The following is a 24,813-nucleotide window of genomic DNA, read 5'->3' as shown; positions in this document are numbered from 1 at the left end:
GGCAGAGAGCTGGGGAAAGTGTTCCCTCTAAGGCTATGTCTACACTCGTGCATTCTTGTGCAAGAACCCACAGAGTATTCACACTGTCCTGCTCTTGCGCAAGGAAATTTACAGTACGGCATGGTAAGAGAGGGCGTCTTGCACAAGAGCTACGCTCTTTTCTAACAGGTGTAAGCTCTCTTGCCAAGAGGGCAGTGTGGATGCTCGGCAGGGATTTCTTGCGCAAAAAACCCCTATGGCTAAAATGGGTGCTCTTGCGCAAAAGCACAGCTTGCACATGGCAGTGTGGACGTGTTCTTGTGCATGACTTCTTACACAAGAACCCTTGCGCAAGATGTTCTTGCGCAAGAAGCCGCCAGTGTAGACACAGCCTAAGAGTTTCCTCCCATGAGCAGAATGAATTTTGTGTTGTGCACCAGTACTGAGTTCATGTGGCTTGCTTGGATGTGCCACTGTGGCACCCAAGTTATTAATAAATATTTTATAAACCTTTACCTTTTTTCTCTGCTGCCATGTCTCCTCCCCTTGCTCCATCAGCTCCCCTGGTGCCTGCTGCCCCCCAACTCCTCACCCTCCTCTGCTGTCCTGACTCCTGCCCTTCTCACTGCCCTCAGCCCTCCTGCCCCCCTCCACCAGCCCTTCTCTCCCCCCTGTGCCCACTCCTCCAGTAGCCTCACTGATCGTGTGAGCTACCCCTCCTCATCCCCTCTTCTAACACTTCCCTCTACACACCTGCCCTGCCTCTCTCCTCTGGTGCTGGTCCCTCCCCTGCAGGTGTCTGCCCTTCTGTTTCACCCCCAGAATCCCCTGGCACCTGCACCTTCCCTTACTGCCCCTGCCCCCTTTGCCTTCTTTTTCCCTGATGCCCACCCCCTCACCACTCTCTGCCCCCATTATCCTCATGCCCCTCTGTGCCCTCACACATGACTTGCTCCATCCCCACCTTTCTCATGCCCACCCCTTCTTTCAAGCCTTCTCCCAGCACCTCCCCCTCCTCCCTCTAGCCCCCAAAGCGCTTACTCTCTCCTCTCCCAGCATCACCCTGTCCCCACTCCCACTGACACCTCCCCTCCTGCCCTTTTCCTCATTGTCTGCATTTGGCCCCCTGGCATTTGTTTCTCCTCCACCCTGTCCCTTGGTGTCTTCCCCTTTCTTCCCCCTCCTCCTTCGCACAAGTCCCTTCCTCTCCCACCCCTTCCCCTATTTTCCCCCTCCCCCTCCGCATAAGTCCCTTCCTCCTCCTCCGCCTCCCCCATTTCCCCCCTCCCCCTCCACACAAACCCCTTCCTCCCCCTCCCCCATTTTCCCCCTCCACACAAGCCCCTTCTCTTCCCCTTCCCCCTCCGCACAAGCCCCTTCCTCCCCCTCTCTCTCCCCTTACCTTACCTTCTGCCTTCCACTTTGCAGGGCCAGAGTCTGCGCTTGGACCCCAGAAGTCCCAGGACTCTGAACCTGGAGCTAAGCCGCACGGCGCAACGCCACGCCGAGCAATTTTAAAGTCCCAGGCTGTGACATCACGTCACACCCGGGCATCTCCTGGGAACACCGCACATAGCAGCAGCAGCTGGCAGTGCGCACCAGCACGGGGGTGCCAGACTGAAAGCTACGCACGGCAGAGACGGGACGGGGGGGGGACGCTCTGGGGCTGGGGTGGGAGGACGCGCGGGGGGGCCGGCAGGTGGGGGCCGGAGCCTGCTCCAGGCAGGCCCGGGGGAGAGACCCATCTCCAAATATTGGTGGAGCAGGGCCCCCGGCTCTGAATATTGCTGGACCATGGGCACCACGAGCCCATATAACTCGCTGCCCATGAATACAGGTGGCCATGCCGTACCCTGAAGGTATTTTCCATGTGCAGCAAGACAAAGATCAGCCCAAGTCCTCTGTCCCTGCTCGCTCCCAGCCCCTTCTTCCACTCCGAGAGCCAAAGGCAGGTTTCACAGGCTGGGACAATGTGACTGTCTAAATCCCAGAACCATCTACTAAGATGGCCTGACACTGCCGCGCGTGCCATCTGCTCCTCTGCCTACCTGCCAGCGCTTCCGTGTCTGCACCAGGGGCCTGGAGATTAAAACAACCATCCCAAGCTGCACCAGCATCATCTTCAGCCTCCTATAGCGCTTCCTGAGAGCAGAGCGGGGGCAGGGAGAGAAGGAAAATTCAGCAAAGCAGGCCAGGCTGTGTGGACTAAGCGGTTCCAGCTGTGTCTGTGGGGTTGGGTTGCTGTATAACCAATGGAACTATGCAGGCAGAAGCCCTGTCGTGGATGCAGTTATCCCAGTGTACTGGGCTTCCATCAGCATAGTTTATGCCAGGTTCCCCACCTATACTGGCACAGGCACTCGGGTATCAGTGTCCCTGCATGCCTGGCCTCGGGGTTTGGCCGGTTTAGCTATCCCCATACGACTCTCAGCAAAACAGTGTGAGCACGGACAAAGCTTCAGTTTGCCATCTGAATTCATCTGGGTTGGAATTCCCAAGGGAGTTAGGCACCAGACTCCCAATGTAACTCAATGAGATTTAGGTACCTACCTCCCCACGGCACCTTTGCAAATCCCAGTCATTGCTCTTATCCATCTCCTGACCTCAAGGATTAACAACCAATTCTGCTAAAGTTTCTGCTTTAGGAGCAACAAGAGTCTGGTTAGTTATGACTCAGAAGGAAAGATCCTTCCTAAGGATACAGGAACCTTGTGGGGTTGGCCCCAGGGACAGGCGAACTTTTTAGCTGTTCCTATGCGAGGAAGGACAGACACAGGGCACATAAGACCCCATGCACCACAGGACTTAATGCCATATTTGAAATAATTTTCTAAGCACACAGATGGGCAAACAGGGCGAGAGTCCTCACGCTGTGCTGGCTTATGGGAGGACCACCCTTATAGCAGGTATTGAACTGGGAACCTCTAAAGCTAAAGCATAGGCTGCTACCACTTGAATTAAAGAGTCACAGCTCTAGAGCGGTGGTTGTATCTGCCCATGTCTTCGGTGGACTGACAGAGGGGGGCCCGGAGCACACACTCAGTGGGTGTTACTTACACTTGCTTAAGAAACTCTGCTTCCACCTAGCAAGGAGGTTAGTTTGCCACGTGAGAACTGCTGTCGGGGTTGTCTCAATCATTGCGCTCTGAAGCCACGTTATACCACCCTGGGTAAAGGTTGGTCAAGCAGGATGCCGCCCCTCGCATGGACAAGCCCACAAGGTGAGCCATTCAGACGGGCAGTGCACATCCTGTCCCCACCACCCCGCATGGGGGCACCGGGCAGGACTCTGAGTTACTGGATCTGTGCACGGCCCACAGCAGATGCTTATGCTTAGAACTGGCCAACACATACAAGCATGGGTCTGGCCTTTGACCTCTGACCTTGCCTGATGACCCCGAAAATGAGCCTGGATGATCGTGACCTTCTGCCGGAAGATCTGGAATTGCCTGCGGCTGATGAGGCCTCGGATGTTCCGCTGGAGGGTGACAATGGCCCAGCTCTGCTTCTGGCTCCATCGTCTCTCCAGCAGCTGCTTGGCCTTCTCCTTCAGGAAGACCTGGGTAGAAGAAACAGCTGCTGACCTACAAGAAGCGGCAGTGTCCACAACAGACACGGGTGTTTACAACCCCTTAATGTAACCCAAGCCCCATGGAGCCGCTGCCGCCCATCCTGACACAGGCTACCCACTGACATGAGTCATTGTTCTTAGATCAGGTGACACTTGGACTCTTCCAGGTCCTTTCTCTATTTAGGGAGGGCTGGAACCAGGCCAGATTAACTCTTCTGAGGGCTGAGGGCTATTAGATTTTGTCGAGCCCCCGAGGCTCTGGGCTGGGTCCAGAGCTTCAGCGTGCACGAGGGGGTGGTGGGTTGAGGCAGGGGGCCGAGTACAAGGGGTGAGGGCTCCAACTGGGGGTGCGGGCTCTGGGCTGGGGCTGAAGAGTTTGGGGTACAGGAGGGGGCTCCAGGCTGGGGCCAAGGAGTTAAGAGTGCAGGAGCAGGCTCAGGGAAGGAGCTGGGGGTGGGGGTGCTGATCTGAGAGGGAGGTAGGGTGTGAGAGAGGGCTAAGGGTTAGGGTGTAGGGCACTTATGTGGGGCAGCACCTCTCTGATGGTACAGGCCCCAGAGAGGGGGGAGCAGGTGCCTTTGTGCACTGCCCTGTGCTTGCCTGTAGGCACTGCTCCCCGCAGTTCCCATTGGCTGTGAGTCTCAGCCAATGGGAGCTGCAAAGGTGGAGCTTGCAGGCGAGGGAAGTGCACAGATGGAACTTCCTGGAGTTTGTCGCTCCGGCCTGGGGGGAGGGTGGAATGGCAGCACGTGGAGCCACAAACCCCCTCCCTTGCCAGCAAAAGTGGAACTCCGGGGCTTGAGTGGCTGCAGCCCAGGGCTCGGAGCTAAGGGGTCCCACAGAAAGATCTGCACTTTTGGCAGCCCGGAAATCCTTTTGTGGGGGCCTTCCTTAAGCCCAGGGCCTGAGCTACAGCCCCTAGAGCCAATTTCTTAATCCAGCCTCGGCTGGAACAGGGGGCTCTGGCTCAGGATTGAGGTACCTCAGGAGTGCCAGGCACAGGGACCCCAGCAGCAGCACACCAGTGGATGCTGTAGGTTAGCACAATGGAGGCCCAAGTACATTCATTGGCTGGCCTAGGGACTCAGGGCCCGCTCTACGCTCAGTCTCCCCCTCTCACAGGCACTAACCTTCTCCAGCTCAACAAATATGTAAAATGGAAATCAAACCACAGAGACGGCCCGGGCAGGAGATCAGTCCTCCCACCCAGCTGTGTGCGGCGGGAGCTGAGCACCCTACATAACATCAGGACCAAGAGGGTGGACAAAGCTCTGGGCTCAAGACAGGGGAATCCTTAGACAGCACCTTTGTCACTCCAATCTGATAGAGGTCCGAGGGGTGCCCCACTACATGTGAGAGCAGCGCGGCGCATCGGTCCCTCTGCTCTGAACAGCTCTGCCCTGGGACCATCAGGGTCCCATACCTGAAAGACACAGGGGATGCCCTGGATCAGGTGAGAGAACAAAACCCAGAACTTCAGCAGCTCTGCAAAGTCAGGCACAGATGAGCTCCTGGATGCAACTGGCAGCAGATGGGGTCTTGGGGACATTTCATTAGAAACTTAACTGAGATCATTTCACACAGGCCACCAGAAAGCCATCCCAGGGGAGTGGCTTTCAGCAGCTACGAGTATGGAGCCAGTCCTGCCAGCGCTCACACACGTGAACAACTCTGCACGCTCCATGCCAGGGGACTCCCTGTGTGCAGGAAGTTACTTGTGCATGTGTTTGTGCTTGCAAGGCCAGGGCAAGGGCTGGATTTGAATTCATGGCCTACTGAGGCGAGCATCCTCCAGTCTCCTGTTACCAAATCCTTGCACCCCTTGGCTACGTCTAGACTGGCATGATTTTCTGGAAATGCTTTTAACGGAAAAGTTTTCCGTTAAAAGCATTTTTGGAACAGAGCATCTAGATTGGCACGGATGCTTTTCCGCAAAAGCACTTTTTGCAGAAAAGCGTCCAGGGCCAATCTAGACGCGCTTTTCCGCAAAAAAGCCCCGATCGCCATTTTCATGATCAGGGCTTTTTTGCAGAAAACAAATCTGAGCTGTCTACACTGGCCCTTCTGTGCAAAAGTTTTGCGCAAAAGGGACTTTTGCCCAAACGGGAGCATCATAGTATTTCCGCAAAAAGCACTGATTTCAGACAGTAAGAAGTCAGTGCTTTTGCGGAAATTCAAGCAGCCAGTGTAAACAGCTGGCAAGTTTTTCTGGAAAAGCGGCTGATTTTCCGGAAAAACTGGCCAGTCTAGACACAGCCCTTCTGTTTGTTGAGTTCAGATGTTTTCCTTCCCAAACCTCGACACTTTAGAGCAGTGTTTCCCAATTTTATTTGGCCACGGAACCCTTTACAAAAAACAAAACAAAAAAACCCGCTGGGGGACACTGGTTGACCAAAAAAAAAGGGGCAGGGGAAGGGAAGGGGGAAACTGTCAAGCAAAAAAAAAGCTGGTGGCCCCGTGAAAATGGTGGCTCAGCTCATCTGCCCCCTAAGACCGGCTCGGAGGGGGGGAGTGATCGGGTTCTCGCGGAACCCTTACTTTGACTTTGCGGAACCCCGGGGTTCCGTGGAGCACTATGTGGGGAACACTGTTTTAGAGGCATTTGGGGAGAACAGATTCTGATTTTCATTATACACCAACATCTCTTTATTTTTCTTACAAGGAAAGGCATTGACACTTCCCTACCTCACAGGGCATTGTGAAGATAAATATGTTAAAGACTGGGAGGGGCTCTGATACTACAGTAATGGGGGGGGGCAGATAATTACCTAAGATAGATCCAAACAAGCCTGAAAGCGGAAGCCCCAGAGAAACAGCCACACACGTAGCCTGCGTCATTGGCACTGTGGTTCCCTTGAGCTGCCTAGAAATCCCAGCCAAAAGGAAGAGACGACAAACTGAAGTACCTGACTAAGAAGTGCTGAAACAGGATGCGGATGGGGTATCCCTCCTTCCTGACATGGATGGCCTCCAGTATCCCAGAATGCCTCAGCTGACAAGTGACATATTCCACATCAAAGATGTCGGACAGCTGTGATAGGAAGCCATGGGGAAGGGGAAGCCAAGGTGGATGGGGAAAAGGGAATGGACAAATAGAAAGGTGGGCAATTAATAAGAGCCATGCCTTGCTGGTTTATCCCCCAAGCTTCCTCCAGTCACCATGCAGTGATGTTGCCATGCTGGAGGGTGGGATGATTAAACTCATAGAATACTAGAACTGGAAGGGAACCTTGAGAGACTGTCAAGTCCAGCCCCCTGCCCGCCCGGCAGGACCAAGTGTAACCCATGCACCTAATAGGGAGCTATCTCTGTGCAGGAGATAGGAATGAGCTTAGCATTAATGTTCCTGAGCTGATTTAACACTCCACACCCAGAAGCTTGAGGAATTGGGTGTGGAAGTTTGGGGTCAGACTCCATGAGCCAGCAGGCAGGGCAGCTGCTTTTCTAAGGGCCTTGTGCCCTGTGTGAGCTGGGAGGAGCTGAGCCAGGAGCAGAGAGCAGATGCTGTCCTTCACTCTGTAGCACTTTGCAGCAAGTAATAATGATGTTAACCCTCTACCAGAGATCATGTGCAATGCTGATTACAGCAAGGGGAAAGTGGGAGGGGAAAATAATTTCTGTTTTAGTTGTATGCTTGGAATGTTGTTTTGATTTTAGCCAAACTGTTTTCGTTCACTTTCTCAGCCAGTAGGATTCTTCAGCTCCTCTTTAAATGTAGCAATGGGGAAAGAGTCAGTTCTGTTTTGTTGATCTCAGGTTTTGTATTTTCTTGTAACAAGGTTTTTAAATTGGTTCACTTGTGAGTTAACTGGCTGGTTAATCAGCGAGCTGGCTGCCTAGCAGTGATCCACAGCAGAGGAAGAGTCTGCCTGGACTCCATGGCTGTGTCTAGACTGGCAAGTTTTTCCGCAAAATCATCTGCTTTTGCGGAAAAACTTGCCAGCTGTCCGCTTGAAAACTTGCCAGCTGTCCGATCTCATGTAAGATCGTCAGTGCTTTTGCGGAAATACTATGCTGCTCCCGTTCGGGCAAAAGTCTTTTTCTGAAAAACTTTTGCGCAAAAGGGCCAGTGTAGACAGCAGAGATTTGTTTTCCGCAAAAAGCCCCGATTGCGAAAATGGCAATCGGGGCTTTTTTGCGGAAAAGCGCGTCTAGATTGGCCACGGATGCTTTTCTGCAAAAAGTGCTTTTGCGGAAAAGCGTCCTGCCAATCTAGACGCGCTTTTCCGAAAATGCTTTTAACGGAAAACTTTTCCATTAAAAGCATTTCCGGAAAATCATGCCAGTGTAGACGTAGCCCACCTGATTCCCTACAGCAAGTGGAGAGAGGGTTCAGACTCAGCATATGGTGCAGATTTGATGAGTTGGCACAAACTGAAACTTCGGGGAACTAAATCTAAGCTTTTGGGATCTCTCAGTCTCTTCTCGTTGTGTTTGTGTGGACTGAACTATTCACATTTTACTTTTAGTTTTCTTTTTACTTATGTTTACTGTAACTGTGGACGATATCTGTGGCTTATGAAATAGCTGTGTTTATGTTGTAAGAATTAGATTAGTATTTGTTATTATGACCCTATCCTCCAAAGCTCTTGCAACCCCACCCAGTTTTATATCATCTGCAAACTTTATAACCATACTCTCTATGTCAATATCTAAATCGCTGATGAAGATATTGAATAGAACCGGACTCAAAACAGACCACCTGTGGAACACCACTTGTTATGCCAACTGTCTTCAGTTGTTTTCCTTCAGTCTTGCTTCCCATGGGAAGCAAGCTCTCTGAGTTTACTAAAATCTGCCTTTCTGAAATCCGTTGTCTCTATTTTGTGTTTTCCCTTCTGCCATTCCTTAGAATCATGAACTCTGTGATTCCATGATCACTTTCACCCAAGCTGCCTTCCACTTTCAATTTTCCAACCAGATGCTCTCCACATCCTGCCTGTCACTTTCTGGAGGCAATTTCCCAACAGGTGTGAAGGAGGGACCCTGTGGGGAGAGGTTGTGAGAGACAGAGCAGAGCATGTAGCCAACACTGAAATCCTCCTCCAGAGTGGTCTGAGCAAGCAGAGCAGAGGAGACACCTCAAAATGCAGGGATGCTCAGATGGCAGCAGGCCAAGTGGGGAAGGCTGGAGAGCATGGGAGTGAACTCTTCTGTCTGAGGGGTCCCACAGAACCTGTGGTGGCTTCTCCCACCCAAAGCAGGCAGTGCTCTCACCTTTTTTGGGTTGGGCGTGATGCAGCGAATGAAGAAAGTATGGCTCCTAAGGGCAGAGGAAAGGGAGGACACATTAACGGCCCCCGCCCAGAAACGTCCTGGTTTAACCCCAGGGACAAGGGAGCTCCCAAATCCCCAGAGCAACTCAGTCTCTGCCGCACTGGCTCTGTCGCCCAATCCCCGTCCCCCAAGCTCCCCGCAGACCAAGCCCCAGGTTAGTCAGCCTGCAGCGGGGCTAGTGCCATCATGGTCCCCCTCACCTCCTCAGCTTGGCTGTGAGATCCTGCAGGGACTGCTGGAATCGGGACACCAGGGTAGAGACATGAAGCTTAAGCCCTTTACCTCTCATGGCCAGCTCCCCCTGCTGTGTGTGATGTCCCTTGGCCTGCTGGAATAGGTGGGACACCAGCTGGAAAGAGATGGAAAAGGGGCTGTCAGTGAATAACACTCCCCTTTGTGCTATTAAAGACGAGTTTCTGGAATTATTATAGTCAAAGGATGAGGACCCTTCCCCATCATTCTCCCCCCACAAAAGCAGGGCTGGGCCTGTTTGCAATCAGAGGATGTTCCCACCTCACCCATCTGCCCATGGAGTGGGTAAAGCATATACAATACATATGCCTTGGGCACTGTCATGATCTCCCTAGGGAGCTCAGAAGGTAAGTCAGCAATGAGTTTGGTGGAATGGGCCTACATCCATCACTCAGTGCAGGTTTCCCAAACGGCTGTGTAAAGTTTCTTACTATTTCCCCAACTAGCCCCCGTCACCTGGGTCTTCAGGCTTCCCTGAAGAAAGCAACACAGGCTCCTGCACCAGAGGCAGCCCAACCCTGAATACTGTACCTGGAGGTGACTCTGGGAGAAAATCTCAACGACTTCTGGGCGAAGCTGGTCGTGGTTTTTATTCAGAAACTTGTGAACCTGTAAAACCAAGCTCTGACCAATCAGAGAGAGACCATCAAAACCAGACACTAAAGCCTCATCACCGACGGATGCAGCCCAGCATTCTGCAAAAAGTCCCTTCCACCGATCTTCTGACATGTCCTACAATGGCTCAGAATTAGCCCACTGTAACCTGAGAACACAAGGGCTCCCCCAAGCTCCCACAATACTGACACTTTATCATCTCTGTCCTTAGTACCAGTGTTCCCTGTAAGCTGAGCACTTGTCCAGCTGCTCAAGAGAGATTCAGATGCTGCCCAGCTGATTAGCAGAGCGCCCGTAGCTAGGTTTTTTGTTTATCCTAGTGGTGCACATTCACACATGCCTTGGTGCACATAGAAACACGTATTCTGCACATGGATGAAAAAGCTTAAAGGGAACATAGCCTCATACCCAGTGCTCAAGCTGCTCTGGGTCTGCTCCAACCTCGGCCCAAGAGCATACCTGGTAGGTGACAGGACCTGCATAGTGCTGCACAGTGAAGACTGGCGAAGGCAGTTTGGGCTTGCCGTACCAAGGGCTATTTCCATGATGGTAATGGCACTTCTGGAGGAAGGTGTGGTCAGTGGCCTGTGCAGGAGATAGACACATGCCTGAGAGCTGAAGCCTATTCGCAGATTGAAGAGCCATTGTTAAACTGGGGTTAAGGAATTAAAGTCACATTGGTACCTTAAAGGGAACCAGACACACCTTAAACTAAGGGTGGGCAAAATATGGCCCATAGGTCTGATCCAGCCCACCAATCCACCAGCTCCAGCCCATGGACCAGCAGGAGCCTTCGGCAGGCTTCCTATCTGCCCTGCCCCCACACACAGCTCAGAGCAGCCAGCTGTGGGAGCCATGTATTTCTCTGAGCGCCACTTTGAGTGGCATGCGGGGGGTTGGAAAGCAGGGAACCTGCCTGAGGGAGCCGCTGGGCTGCTGGCCAGGAGCCACCTTGGTAAGTGCCTCCCAGCCACAGCCTGCACCTGACACTCCAGCCCTTCCCTCCCCCAACCCTCTGCCCCCCTTCCTTCACCCTTATCTCACGTAACCCAAACCCTCTGCACCCACCCCCACTCCTGCTCCCATACCCCCTCTCCCAAGCCCCATGCTCCTCCTGCACCCCACAACCCTATTCCAAGCTCCTTTCTGCACCCAACCTCCATCCTGGACTCTGCATCGCCTCCATTAATATCCTAGAAAAGTGCGGCCCTTATGCACTTGCCAAATTCTTGGAGTGCCCCACCCATCAAAAATTATTCTGTACCCTGCTTTAAACTGTATATGTGACCCACTGTTCAGCTGAGTTATGCCCCAACTGATCGTCGATGGTTCACATAAGAAGGTAAGAACTTACTGCATTTACCAGCTACGGTATTAGAATCACTCCTGTTATTTAAGAGTAGAAGCTCTGTTTGCCAGTGCTAGGGTCTGAGGTTGAGTCCTCATTGACAACCACAGGTGACTTGTAGTAGTGCCCAGGAGGTGCATCATCCCCACTCCCTGTGGCTCTACCAACATTCGATTGCTAAATGGGTGCTCCCTCATGCCTCTTCCCTGTTCCTCTGTGTGGCCCTCCCTAACCTCCCTCCCCTCTCAGACACCAGCCGTCTATGTGATAGCCTATGATAGATGGAAGAAGATTGACATTTTAGATTATAGAATCAGACTCCCAGGGCTGGAAGAGACCTCAGGAGGTCATCAAGTCCAGCCCCCTGCCCAAAGCAGGACCAGCCCAAATTAAATCATCCCAGCCAGGGCTTTGTCAATCCGAGACTTAAAAACTTCTAGGGATGGAGATTCCACCCCTCCCTAGGTAACCCATCCCAGTGCTTCACCACTCTCCTAGTGAAATAGTTTTTCCTAATATTCAACCTAGACCTCCCCCACTGTAACTTGAGACCATTGCTCCTTGTTCTGCCATCCGTCACTACTGTGAACAGCCTTTCGCCATCCTCTCTGGAACCTTCCTTCAGGAAGTTGAAGGCTGCTATCAAATCCCCCCTCACTCTTCTCTTCTGCAGAATAAATAAGCCCAAATCCCTCAGCCTCTCCTCGTAGGTCATGCGCTCCAGCCCCCTAATCATTTTGGTTGCCCTCCACTGAACCCTCTCCAATGTGTCCACATCCTTTTTATAGTGGGGGCCCCAAAACTGGACACAGTACTCCAGATGTGGCCTCACCAGTGCCGAATAAAGGGGACTAATAACTAGGGATGTAAAGGCTTAGTCACTCTTGCCCCCTTCCTGCCTCTAACATATAGAAGCAACAAGGGGTTAAGTCCTGCATGTGGTTAGGTCAAACTAGATGATCATAATGGTCCCTTCTGACCTAAAAGTCTATGAGAAGAAGGGTAATGCCACTTTGAATGCCGTAGGGAGCCCAGCGTCAAGCTCCTCGTGGCATTTCAAAGTGGCAGCACCACACGGAGCCGGAGGTCAGCTGGGGACTCCCTAGCTGATCCCAGGCTCCATGTGGCACTGCCGCTTTGAAATGCTGGGTGCAGCCCAGGATCCCAGCTGACCCCGGTCTCCACGCGACATGCCAGTTTTGAAATTTCAAAGCGAAAGCGCTGATGTGGAGCCTGGAGTCAGCGAGTCTTCCTGCTGGCTGTGGGCTCCACAGGGCATTCCACTGGGGCTCTTGTACATTTAAAAGGCGGAGCGTGAAAGTGCTTATCAACTAGTCGAGTAGTCAATGGAAATTCCATCGACTACTCAACTAGTAAATTAATCGCTACTTAACATCCCTAACTTCTCTAGATCTGCTGGCAATGCTCGTCCTAATGCAGCCTATATGCCATTAGCCATCTTTGCTACCAGGGCACACTGTTGACTCATATTCAGCTTCTCATCCACTGCTATCCCCAGGTCCTTTTCTGCTGAACTGCTGCTTAGCCATTCAGTCCCCAGCCTGTAACAGTGGTTGGGATTCTTCTGTCCCAAGTGCAAGACTCCACATGTGTCCTTGTTGAACCTCATCAGATTTCTTTTGGTCTCATCCGATTTCTTTTAGATCTGTGAATAACTACAAAATAACCACCCCACCTTTTCAAAAAACAATCTAAGGCACCGTCCTCACTGAGGTCAACAAAATAAAGCACACTTGGAATATTTGACCCAAACTTCTTTTAAGAAGGACTTTTTAAAAGTGAAGTACATCAGTTTCCAAGCAGTGGAATAGTGCTAGCTTTTTTAGACTGTCTTATCTCACAAATGTCTTCTACCACGGTACCCCTTACAAGAGGTAAACGCAATCTCCTCTAGCAGAACAGCAACCCTGAGAAAGGTCAGTAAAACTGGATCTGAATGTCGAATGGACGTCAAAATCGGGATTCACTAGTGTCAAATGAATCCACATCCCAGTGCCCTTCTTCCCACTTAATTTGTTATCCCAGGCATGGTTGATAGCCATGATGTGTTCTTAACCTGAGCCAATGAAGTCTGGTCATCCAGGATGCGTAAGATGCCGTGGGGCTTTGCAGCAATCAGATCCAGGCATGACTCTTTGTGTATCATGGAAATGGGGATCCAGACTAGCTCCTCTTGGGTGTACTCCTCCTGCAGGGCACAGGTCATTCAGCCAACCCCGCCCACACACCATGAAAATGATGTGACATCAGGGAGTTAGTAGAGAGATCCAATTGTTAATTGATACTGTTAGAAACGTGCATTGTAGCTCCCCCATTAGAACCCATGGGACCCTCTTCTAAGATTGTGAATGTTCTTTCCAATCTGTGAGGAGAGAGCTATACTAGAGCAAGAAAACAAGGAGTGTAAGAGATCCTGAGTCTGGAAATTACCCTGATTTCCTGCCCGGAGGCAAAGCAAAGTGTAACCACTTAGCTGTCAAAACAGGCCTTAAAGTTACAGGTGTGGTCAGGGTCTCAAATCCCAACTATGCTCCTTAAAAACCTGAAAAATGGAGAAGGGCCCTAGCAGACTCCTCTCACACTCTTACTGCAGAATTAGCACAGGGTCACAGGCAACACAACCTCAGCAGGATGGCCTGGGGAGGGAGAACATAGGTGTCAAACAAGTGAAATTGCTCCCATCAACCCCCTCCTTGCCTATTAGGGAGCTCCATCCAGCTGAGACTGACTTAACTCACTGCATGTGTGTCATTCCCCACCAGCTGGTGAGGGTTCTGTTTTACCTCTTCCTGGGTAATGACTGTCTGACGGAAGAAATGTTGGAGATGCTCATTCGCAAAGTTGATGCACAGTTGCTCCAAGCTGTTCACCCCCAGGTCCTGTAGACGTGTGGAAAGACACATCCCTCACTCTTTTCTGTTACTATTATCATCTTTATCACAGTAATGCCAAAGGACCAATCATGAATAGAGTCCCATTGTGCTAGGCACTGACCTGAGAGTAGAAGGCAGTCCTGGAGCCAAAGCCGACCATTGAATAGCTAAGGCCGTGTCTAAACTACATCCCTTTTCGAAAAAGGGATGTAAATTAGACACTTCGAAATTGCAAATGAAGCCGGGATTTAAATGTCCCATGCTTCATTTGCATAGTGGCGGCCGCGGTTTTTTCGACATGGGGCTTTTCGATAGTAAAATGGAAATTTAGACGGGGATCTTTTGAAAATAAAACCCTTTTTCGAAAGATCCTGTACTCCTCAAAAAATGAGGTTAGGGTCATAATTCAGAATGATCTGGACACACAGGAGAAATGGTCTGAGGCAAATAGGATGAAATTCAATAAGGACAAATGCAAAGTACCATAAATTAGCACATATAACCCGCACATGAGTATTACCCGTACCTGTGTATAACCTGCAGTTTTCCCTGATTGAGTAAAAAAAGTCTTGCATACCCCGTGCACAGGTATAGCCCGCAGGAGATGAACTGTGGGTACTGTTCATGCAAAGCACCTGTAATCAAGTGTTAATGAGCTGCAGCTGATAATGCCGAGCACTAAGTAGGCTACAACCAACCCTTACCGCTCTGATTCGAAGTATGACAGTGATTCTGATTCTGCACCACAGACCTCAACTGTCACTGAAGCCAACCTAGCCTTGGCTATGGATTTTATGGATGTTTTTAAAGACAGTGACTATGACGAGAATGTTGATGGTTTTGAGACCTCAGATGCTGAGGAGGAGGATGCTGGCGCTGATTCTAGAGATCAGAGTGAATGAGAATGCGAAGACAGCTTTTTTAAAATTGTTTTTATTCTTTTACTAGTTGCACAGTAAACTAATGAATTTTAATGTACTTTAATAAATTTTAATATAACTGCCTCTATTATTATATTAAAATATGCTGCTTTTCTCAAGTAAGAGTCAGTCTTGTTTTCCTTTCAGTAAAAAAAAACTCTATTACACGTGGACGAGTATAGCCCACAGGGTGGGGGGGGACGGGATATGTAAAACTTTTCATAACCCGAGGGTTATATTCACTAAAGTACGGTACTCCACTTAGGAAGGAACAATCAGTTTCACACATACAAAAGGGGAAGTGGCTGTCTAGGGGGGAGTACTGCAGAAAGGGATCTAGGGGTCACAGTGGACCAAACAAAGCAAACATCATTCTGGGATGCAGCCAACCCTCAGAGCCACCCAGAGTTTCCCATGCAGCACACCAGCAGCAATTTAAAGGGCACAGGACTCTAGCCGGGAGCCTCAGGCCCTTTTGCACCTCTGGGTCCAGGTGCAACTGCTCCCTTTGACCCATGCCCCTCCTCCCGTCAGCAGGCCTGGCCAAACACTTCTGAACCAGAAACCCAAGTAGCCCTTTCAACAGCTACCAGACCATAAAATGCAACCAGAAAGTGACCTCAAAGCCATAGATGTCGACAACGCCTATAGTGCTGTCCATTTCCCATGGGGCTAGCCACTCATTGATCTTCATCAGGAGCCAGTCAAAGAGCAGGGAATACAGAGCTTTGGCAATGGCATCCCTGGGTGGAAGAGAAGAGCAAAGCTAATGACTCCCAACTGAAGGCAACACACTGCAATTAAACCAAACTAAGACAGAGACAAAGGCATTGGCCGTTACCTGGCATCGATAGCACTTTCCACGGACAAAGGGGTGAATATCCGATCATAGGATGTCACCTGGGCAAAAAGAGGCAGAAATAAATCCTAAAAAGGCTGTTGGGGAACGTTTCTGGAAGTTAGAAGAGAACGTTATTCATAGGCCCCTTCATGGTCTGGGAGTCAGGTATCCCAGATATCAGGCCTGAATTCCATGTGCACTTGTGCATCTCTAGCAATAGAAAAGGGTCCCACAGTAGATGTAGATGTCATTTCTGCCCACTCTCAGGTCTCTTTTACACTGCCAGAGTGACAGAAAGGGGCCTCAGTGTAAATAAGAACCAAACCCATCAAATTTCCCTCTAGGACCCGCTGCAGGAGTCACTGTCCAGTAGATTGTTCTTGCTGTCAGCTCTCATAGGCTAAGCCTTCCAGGCTGGTGCCCGGGCATTCTCAATAGAGCACCCTCCCCTTTGGGAGCCTTCTCTCTCCAGCATACTGCCAGATCCTGAGTTCAATGCATTTATAAGCCCCTGTAAGAGTTCCCCCTTTGGTCAGGCACTTGACTCACTATGTGGCGGAACTTAACTATGGAGGGTGAGGAGCAGTGTTCCCTGTAAGCTGAGCGCTCGGGCAGCCACCCAGGAGAGATTCAAATGCCATGCAACCGATTAGCCAAGTGCCCACCAGCAGGTGTTTCTACTGGTGGTGCACATTTGCACATGCCTCAGTGCACATAATAAAATTTATTCTGCACATGGGTGGTAAAATTTAGAGGGAGTGCAGGAAGCTGTTGATAAATCTCTTAAACTAAAAGGTTCGGGTTTTGATAATCATTAGCTGTTGTTTTGTGGATCCCAGCTCCCCCCAGATTTTAGCCATGGGCACAGATATTAACTCTTTAATAAACAGGACCTTTTTGCAGCATAAATTAGCCAGACCAGGGATGCAATCTGCTGCAGCATAAGCACATCCCGCTACATCCAATCCATGGCTACTCAGGACTGAATGCAATGGGAATGTCTCAGCTGCTCACGTCCACAGTAGCGCAGGAGGAGGAAAGCAGCCCTTGCCCAGTCTGCACCTGGGAATGAGGAGCAGCAGCATTTTTGTGCTCACTGGGGTAGGAGGCCTGGCTCTTCAGCTGCGACCTTCCTTGCGTCACACAATAGGAAGCAACAGCAAAAACAGCTGCCAGCAGACACAGTGCTCGGATCCCTCTGCAGCAAGAGCACGGGGCCGGGGCACAGACCCTCTCGTGACACAACACAGCCTCACCACCAGAGTCCCGCAGGACGGCAGGGAGTGGGGCTGAAGGGGCCATGCAGTACTCACGGTGACTCGGTGAGTGATGGCGCTCTGGAGGCGTGCCGCTGAGACATGCAGCAAATTGGCCACAATCCGGATTTCCGTGTCACTCGGGATGGCTGCGAGGCCAAAGGATTCTTTCTAGACCGTGGGGGAGACGAATGGCTCTAAGCTTGTACTGGATACAGCGTCCCAGATGAACCACCACACTTCCGCAGGGAACTGGACTCATCTCACTGCACAGGGGCGGGTCTCACTGTAGTGGGCAAAATCTTGCCTTTGGCTTGTAGATCAACTCTTCAGGCTCTAATTATCCCTTGGCAGTCCAGGCATCTGGGTTCTGCTCTCTGTTTCCCTTGACATTTGCTACAGTCCGCAAGAGGGGGGAGGGGCTCTAGATGATCACGCGCAGCTGAGATACTTTGGCAAGGCCCATCATAGGACGCTGCTCCCTGTTCGGTATCAGTCTTGCCCAAACAGGAGAGGTCTCAACATACCTCACAGGAGGTAAAACAGATGTTCCCCAACTGCAGGATGGCAGCCAGCACTGCCCAGAGGGAGGTCAGCTGATCATCTGAGAGGCCGATCACCTGCAGAGCTTGCACCAAAGCCACAAAGTCCTGATCGTCTTGTTTCCCCAAGAGGTCGCACGCTCTGCCCTGAAAGAACCAACCGAAGCTGGTGGCTAGACCCACAAGCCAGCCCTTTCACACCAGCCTCTCGCTCCAACAATGCAAGGGGGCCCAAAGAATAAAACTCAGATCTGGGTTTCAAAGCTCAGGGGCTTGGGTTGGGCCCATCAGAAGGAGAGAGCCCATTGCAGAAAGGTGCCTACCCAGGCCTCGGGCAGGGGCACTGAAAGGGGGCATGGCCCTTGTTTTACAGGCTGTACGGGTGAGCAACTAGAGGGGGAAGAACACAGAAGAGCAAGCAGGGGATGGAGTCTTGGAGGAGCAGGAGGTAGCATGAGAGCAGGGCCTCAGGGGAAAGGGTAGCTGGGAGGAGGGCTCGGGGAAGGGGCAGCTGGGGGGGGGGCCTCAGGGGAAGGGGCAACATGAGGGCAGGGCTGTAGCCCTCCCCGCACCTTCTAGGATGCTTCCACCATGCCTGGCCTCGGGTATTCAGAACGTGGAATACTAAACTGGGCCTCTCTCCAGCTAGGAGCAATCTCCCTCTCCTGATCCAGCATCCACAATGCGGAAACACAAACGTGACATGAGGACACACTGCTGCTGCGGACGGGCATATCCACTGATGTCCATTTCCACCCCCCTCAGCTACTGCCACAGCAGACGTTTGTATCTGAGCAAGAGCTTCTCCCTTCAGTCCAAATCCTTCTCTGGTTGCAGTGAGTCCTGCAACCTAACACCACGAGAGGGAGCTCATCCTCTGAATAAAGGTAGGAGGGAGTGGGAGAAGGGGAACTCAATTGGCTCCTTCTCCCAGGTTACACTAAGTTGAAGTTTGCATTGAGTTGGCTGGAAAGGAGAGACCTCTTGTATTTTCCAGTGTTTCCAGTCTCTTCTCTCTTAGGCTTTAAGCTCTTTGGAGCAGGTTCCCTCATTATCTGAGTGTATTAGCTATCTGGGGTCATTGAGTGTATTAGCTATCTGGGGGTCATACTCCAGCACCCACAGCCCTATTATCTGAATGGCACCATGCATCTTGCAGGTGTTTCACAGACTAATAAATCCCATGGGAATCAGCCTGATTCCACAAATTCAGCATCGGACAGGACAGCAGACTGAGGATGATCCTGCGGGGGAATCTCCAAAGGCCCTGCCTAGCTGGGTCAAACTTTAAATAAACCCAATAAAGGATTAGGAGAAATAGAGGTACTGGCCTGGCAGCAACCAGAGGCTTCTCAAGTAGGGTTGCCAGATAGTTTCAACAAAAATACCGGACACACTTGACATTATGTCACAACCTACATTCCATCTGATTTAGAAAATACCGGACATTTATATTTTTTCATTTATATTTTCTCAATTTGTTTCCCGGACAGAAAGCTCAAATACTGGACTGCCCGGTTCAAAACCGGACACCTAGCAACCTATTCTCCACACAAGCGGGGGTTAAGTCACAGCTTCTAGAATCATAAAACTGGGACTGGAAGGGACCAGTCCCCTTATGTTGAGGCAGGACCAAGTAAGCTAGAGCATTCCTGACACGTTGCTCAGCTGTTCTGATAAAGCCCCGACAAAGGCAGAATGGAACTGAGGGGGAGTTCAGTGGCCATGGATCAGTCCGGAGCACACCCCTTCTCTGGGCTGGGGGGTGATGTCACTGTCGTCCCGCAGGAAAAGTTTTGTCACATATAAAGAGAGATGTATATCAGCTTACAAGGCAGGTGTGTGTGTGGGGGGGGGGGGTGTCTTGGACCCATTCTGGGCACCACCAAAAATTATACAAACCCAGCACCCATGGACAGGGTGTGAATATTTGCACTACCCTGAGCAGCATAGTTAGGGCAACCTAACTTTGCAGGCAGTCCTGGCCATAGGTCCATCCTAGCCAATCAGACCATTGGTCTGGCTCCCTGGCTCCCAAGACCTGATACCTCAGAGCAAAGGAGGAGTCTCATAGTGAGAAAAGTGATCAAGGTTCTATTCCCACCTCCATCTTACCATGACCCTGGCAGGTCCCTGCCCCACTCTGTGGTTTAGTTTTCCCCTCTGCAAAAATGGTTCCAATCATACCTCCCCACCTGCAGACAGTGTTGCTAGCCCCTGGGACGAAAGGCTGCTGTAGAAGTGCTAAGCAAACATGCCCAGCCACCATGCTGTGCAGAAAGGGGCTCCCAGCTGACCCCCAAATCTTGAGTTTTGGTGGATCAAAGAAAGAAAGTCCAAGACTTCAACTGCTCCTGGTTTTGCAAACCCAAAATTTAGCCCTTCTCCCCTAATCTCTTTTCACAGGTAATCCCTCTCCCACACTTCTCAGCAGGCCTTGCCCATGTCAATTCTCACGGAGACTTCCCAGGTACATCATTATCTCTAGCTATCAAAAATGTAGCACCCTCCAGCTTGGTTCTCCCCTGTCTCCCCCCCCCATTGAGGTTGCTAGGGAAAGGTCTAATATCCAGTTCAAGGAGAGATCTTTCCACCTCTTGTAACTGTCTGAGGTGAAGCCATTGAGCATGTTGAGCCCTTAATTGCCCTTGCATCCTAGGAACAATAGTCATTAAGGGTACTTGTCCCATCCTTGCTAGGAGGAAAACTCTCACTAATCTAATTATGGGTGAGGGTAGGACTGAGTGCACAATTCCAGAGCTCTGCACCGGCTGGTCTACATACAGAGAAATTGATGGGCATAGATGTAATGGAATAAAGATGTAACTCCTCCGTGTGCATGTTCTGTTTATTTCAGAATAAAAGTGACTATTTCAGAATAATTATTTTGCTATGGCTGTGCTGGTCAATTTCCACAAGTCCTTAATCAGCACAGCCTTTTATTGCTTCTAAATTTACTGCCATTTAGTTTCTTCAGCTGCCTTGTGTTTTTGGCATACGGTAACCATCTCCCCTTGTAGACCACAGAAGAGTATAGGTCCAGGCAAAAGCAGGTTAACTGTTTTAGAAAGCTATTTTCCAGTGTTGCCAATTCTCATGATTTTTTTAATAAGTCTCATAATCACTATTGCTTTCCTTAAAGCCCCATCTCCTGGAGACACGTGGATGTGTGATGATTTCAGTCTTCATTTTTAAAGAAAAGGTAAGTTTCTAGTAGGGTTGTCAAGCAATTAAAAATTGTGATTAGTTGCTTGATTAAAAAAGTAATCTCACACACACAATAATATAATATTATTTTATATAAGTATTTTGGGTGCTTTTCACATTTTCAAATACATTGATTTCAAGGACAACACAAAGTGTAGGGTGTTCACTTTCTATTTATTTTCTATTATAAATATTTGCACTGTAAAAGTAAAAGAAATAGTATTTTTCAATTCACTTAATACAAGTTCTGTAGTACAATCTCCTTATTATGAAAGTTTAACTTACAAATGTATAACTATGCACAAAAATAACTGCATTGAAAAATAAAACAATATAAAACTTTACCACCTACTAGTCTACTTGGTCCTATTTCTTGTTCAGTCAATAACTCAGATAAACCAGTTTATTTAAATTTGCACTAGATAATGCTGCCTGCTTTTTGTTGACAATGTCCCATGAAGTAAGAACAGGTGCTCACAGAGTCAGGTGCACTAAAGATGCCACCATTCCAGAGGACATGCCTTTATGCAGAACTGAAAAATACTATTTGTTTCTTTTTTTTTTTTACCATTTTTACAATACAAATATTTTCAATAAAATCATATAAAGGGAGCACTGTATACTTTATATTCTGTGTTGTAAGTGAAATCAATATATTTGAAAATGTAGAAAAGTTCCAAAATATTTAATACATTTCAATTGGTATTCTACTGTTTAAGGGTATGTCTAGACTACGTGGTTCTATCGACGGAGCCATGTAGATGAGTTTACTAGACATAGGAAAATGAAGTGAAGATTAAAATAATCGCCGCTGCATTTACATCAAAATGGCCGCCGCGCAGTGCTGATCAGCGGTTTGGCGGCACAACGGGGCAGTCTGGACGCACTGCGGTCGACAAGGGAAGCCTTTGTCGACCGCTCCGGTATGCCTTGTGAAATGAGGCTTACTGGAGCGGTCGACAAAGGCTTCCTTCCTTCCTTTGTCGACCATGGCGCGTCCAGACTGCCCCGCTGTGCTGCCAAACAGCTGATCGGCACAGCGCGGCGGCCATTTTGATGCAAATGAAGCGGCGATTATTTAAATCGACGCTTCATTTTCCTATGTCTAGTAAACTCATCTACATGGCTCCGTCGACGGAGCCATGTAGTCTAGACATACCCTAAGAGTGCAAATAAAACTGTGATTAATCAAGATTAATTTTTTTTAGTTATCACATGAGTTAACTGTGATTAATCAATAGCCCTAGTTTCTAAACCTCATGGCTGTGGAGAAAACTTCAAGAGGTGACCCCAGTGCACCCTAAAATCTCAAAAAACAGAAGGCAAATGAAAACTTTAAAAACCTATTATTTTTACATAAACTCGTGGATTTTGGTGATCCTGACTCATGATTTTCGAACACTTGGGAGTTGAAATACTGGTTGGGTAGAGCCATAGGGTCTGCATGGATAATCCATATAAAAATAAGAGTCCCAATAACATGGCTTTTTCCAACAGGAAATGGACCCTGAATGATGGTAAAGGGAGGAGAAATGACTAGGACCCAGGCTCTTCGAACAGAAAGACACATGTTCTTGGTCAAGAGTGAGAGGGGACCAGACAGTGCATTTTCTCATCTAGCCAAGATCCAAAATGTATGGATTTGGGGGGGAAATTCTGGAGGAGAACACAGAGCTTATCATCTTGCCTGTTCCCTGTGTGATCCCCAGCACTGGGCTGCTCAGAGAAGAAAGCACTGGTTCAACCATGTCTCTCTGCAGCTTGCTCCACCCCCTCACTCACCTGATTAAGATAAAAGTACGTCTCTGCCTCATGCAGGTAGAGCTGCTCTTTCTGCTCCACGGAAAGGCCTGCCAGCAGCTCATAAAACACATGGTAGCTCCTCTCTCCACAGGCCTGAAAGGAGATCATTTAAACAGGCGGCCAAACATCGTGCTCCACCACCCCTCTGCATCAGTAGATACAAAATTAGTATCCACATCTGCAAAAATGAGTCACAGATATCCACATTCATATCTGCGGCTGCGGATACCCACAGATGATATCCACAAATTTGCAGGGTTCTAGCTAAAAAAAATTGTATCTGCATCTGTATCCACAAAAACTAGCCATGGATATCCACATCGATATCTGCAGGTGCGGATACCTTTATTCCTCTGAAAATCAGGAATAAGGGACCTTTCGGAAAAGGCTTAATTTTCCGAAAGATCCCCGTCTAGACTGGCGCTTTTTTCCGGCAAAGCCCCGAGCCGGAAAAAAGCGGCAGCCATGTTTATACAAATGAAGCGGGGGATATTTAAATCCCCTGCTTCATTTGCAATAACGATGTGTCTACACTGCACCCCTTTTCCGGAAAAGGGGTGCAGTGTAGACACAGCCGCAGAGGGAAAAGTTTAATGGAACTTTGAATAAACTTTAAGAAATATGGTTCAAGCTGCTAGCGATAGAGGGCGCACTGGGTTCTCCTATCTGTGCTGCAAATGTGAGCCAAGTTCTGCCTGTTTAATTCAGTGGACCAGATATTCAGCTGGTACAAATCAGTGTGATTTCATGAACATCCATGGAGCTATCCTGTCGTACACCCTCTGTGGCTCTGGCCCAAAGAGGTTAGACTGATATTAAATCAGGGCACATTTTGTCCTTGTTTCTTCATCAGGAAAAATAAACCCAAGTGGAGAATTGATTCCTAATCATGCACTTCTCCTGGGAAAGAAAAATGGGAGAAAATAAATGTTCCTAAGACTGATAGAAAACCAACACTTTTCCCTGCTTCTAGCCATCTTTCTGGAGCTGCTCCTGTTCCCAGCTCTGTCTCCAAAGGAGTTTAACTCAACATGGGTGAATGCCAGAACATTACTTGCCACAGTGCTATGCCACCCAGTAGGAACACAGCCATTTACATGGACTTAGTTTAGACTGTGCGGCTACGTCTACACTGGCCCCTTTTCCGGAAGGGGCATGTAAATTTCACTAGTCGTCGGAGGGAAATCCGCGGGGGATTTAAATATCCCCCGCGGCATTTAAATAAAAATGTCCGCCACTTTTTTCCGGCTTTTAAAAAAGCCGGAAAAGAGCGTCTAGACTGGCCCCGATCCTCCGGAAAAAGTGCCCTTTTCCGGAGGGTCTTATTCCTACTTTGAATAAGAATAAGAAGTAGGAATAAGACCCTCCGGAAAAGGGCGCTTTTTCCGGAGGATCGGGGCCAGTCTAGACGCTCTTTTCCGGCTTTTTTAAAAGCCGGAAAAAAGCGGCGGACATTTTTATTTAAATGCCGCGGGGGATATTTAAATCCCCCGCGGATTTCCCTACGACGACTAGTGAAATTTACATGCCCCTTCCGGAAAAGGGGCCAGTGTAGACGTAGCCTGCACGTATAGGATGGCTGCCAGCCTGGCCAACAGACCAGAGATTGCTCTGGTGCCTTGAAGATCTAAAACCATGAGCTGTTAGAGGTTCAGCTAAAAAGCCATGTGGCTCTACTGCTGGGCACAGTAACAACTCTCATCCTCTGGACTGATACAGAAGGGGACTTGTAACAAATCTCAGAGACGTATGAGACTGCAAGCCCTGTCAATTAATACAAGAATTATGGAAATAAGAAACAACAGTTCTGGGGCTACTGCATTGGGCACAGCCCATGCCAGAGAGTGAGCGAATTTTTTTACCACCATCCTAGGAACTGCTGGGTAATGGTAACAATGGGCTTAATCATTTAACGTCACCTCGTTAGATTTGGGAGTCCTGCGAATGTGCGGAACGTGCTGAAATGGTTGGTCAATTCAAAGCCCCACTGCAACTGGACAAAGTGTGTGTGTGAGGCCTGTGATCTCACTTGCTATAGGAAAAAAAACAACAACAGACAAGGGGGCTTGGATGGAGCAGCAGGATGGGAGCAAAGCCCTCTGGGTTCATCCACCATCTCAGGGCACCTATGCACCCAGGGCAACAGCACTGATGGAGTTTGAATCCAGACCCTGAGGATATTTGTCCATCACACAGCACCACTCAGCTCCTTACAGCAGGTGGCATCTCCTCAGGAGAGGCCCTGGACTGGCCTAGCAGGGAATGCTGCAGGGCAGCAGAGTGGTGTATGCAGGGCTCCTCCGGGGGA

The 24,813-nt window shown here is 49.6% G+C and overlaps 1 protein-coding gene across 1 annotated transcript in view; it reads right to left on the bottom strand.

The window, feature by feature from the left end:
• Window positions 1–24,813, bottom strand: part of MYO15B (myosin XVB) — a 96,735-nt gene that overhangs the window by 50,168 nt on the left and 21,754 nt on the right. The window contains exons 9-23 of the mRNA XM_089771932.1: window positions 22,485–22,598; window positions 17,481–17,642; window positions 17,011–17,124; window positions 15,698–15,756; window positions 15,476–15,599; window positions 13,847–13,942; window positions 13,120–13,251; window positions 10,154–10,279; window positions 9,611–9,688; window positions 9,028–9,176; window positions 8,768–8,813; window positions 6,457–6,581; window positions 4,856–4,973; window positions 3,363–3,538; window positions 2,028–2,121 (exon numbers count right to left, since the gene is read on the bottom strand). Of these exons, the coding sequence (XP_089628058.1) occupies window positions 2,028–2,121; window positions 3,363–3,538; window positions 4,856–4,973; window positions 6,457–6,581; window positions 8,768–8,813; window positions 9,028–9,176; window positions 9,611–9,688; window positions 10,154–10,279; window positions 13,120–13,251; window positions 13,847–13,942; window positions 15,476–15,599; window positions 15,698–15,756; window positions 17,011–17,124; window positions 17,481–17,642; window positions 22,485–22,598 (1,713 nt within the window). The remainder of the gene's footprint in view (window positions 1–2,027; window positions 2,122–3,362; window positions 3,539–4,855; window positions 4,974–6,456; window positions 6,582–8,767; window positions 8,814–9,027; window positions 9,177–9,610; window positions 9,689–10,153; window positions 10,280–13,119; window positions 13,252–13,846; window positions 13,943–15,475; window positions 15,600–15,697; window positions 15,757–17,010; window positions 17,125–17,480; window positions 17,643–22,484; window positions 22,599–24,813) is intronic.

Source organism: Pelodiscus sinensis, chromosome 20, assembly GCF_052426305.1.
Source record: "Pelodiscus sinensis isolate ZL-2025 chromosome 20, ASM5242630v1, whole genome shotgun sequence".
NCBI lineage: Eukaryota > Metazoa > Chordata > Testudines > Trionychidae > Pelodiscus > Pelodiscus sinensis.
Note: the sequence above shows the minus strand (reverse complement) of the source record. Positions and strands in the feature narration are given on the sequence as shown.